This window comes from Penaeus monodon, chromosome 15, assembly GCF_015228065.2.
Source record: "Penaeus monodon isolate SGIC_2016 chromosome 15, NSTDA_Pmon_1, whole genome shotgun sequence".
Taxonomy (NCBI): domain Eukaryota; kingdom Metazoa; phylum Arthropoda; class Malacostraca; order Decapoda; family Penaeidae; genus Penaeus; species Penaeus monodon.
Window position 1 is genome coordinate 28,028,790 of NC_051400.1, and position 733 is coordinate 28,029,522.

At 37.2% G+C, this 733-nt stretch overlaps 1 protein-coding gene across 1 annotated transcript in view; it reads left to right on the top strand.

Annotated features, from left to right (window-relative positions):
- The window catches only part of LOC119582296 (arrestin domain-containing protein 17-like), a 25,225-nt gene that overhangs the window by 24,051 nt on the left and 441 nt on the right, over positions 1 to 733 (top strand). The window contains exon 9 of the mRNA XM_037930510.1: positions 46 to 202. Within this exon, the coding sequence (XP_037786438.1) occupies positions 46 to 202 (157 nt within the window). The remainder of the gene's footprint in view (positions 1 to 45; positions 203 to 733) is intronic.

Sequence of the window (733 nt, forward strand, 5' to 3'; positions counted from 1 at the left end):
ACATACGCCTGCCCCCTTTTTCAGCCCTTCCTCCTCCTCCCCCAGATGATCCTGGAACCGCCCCTTCCGTCGGGGGACCTCCGGGTGAGCCTCCCTATACTGATCGGCTCTGTGCCCCTGAGGAACTGCTTCTCCAACTTCCTGCCGCCCAACGAGACGCGAGAACCGTGTGGGCTGCCGGGCATCAACTACCCCAATTTCCGTAAGATGTGTGGTGATTCAGTGACCACGATGATGTTATAACTGAGAGCATGACAGTAATATTATTTCAGTGATATTCTGATAACTTAATAGCAATAATATTGAGATAACATACTAACAATATTATAACAACGTAACAATGATATTAAAACTAAGAAAACAATATTAAACAATTATATAATTTTAACTTAATAGCAATGATATGATAACATACTAACAATATTATAACGATGTAACAAAGAAGTTATAACTGCATAATAACAATGTGATATTATTACAATTAAGTTGGGTATCAACTACCCCAGTTTTCGTAAATAGATGAGATGTATGGAAAAAGGGTTTGTCTTTGGTGATAAAAATGCTCTACATTAAAGGTTTTGGGGAATATTCTTTTATAGATTATTGTTGTTTGGTGTTTTTGTGGTGATGATGTTAAGTGTAAGAGCGATAGTTAAAACTAGGTTTCTTTTTCCAGAACATTTGCGATCGAATATGTAATAACGTTGCTAAGACAAAACAAATTACAATAGAA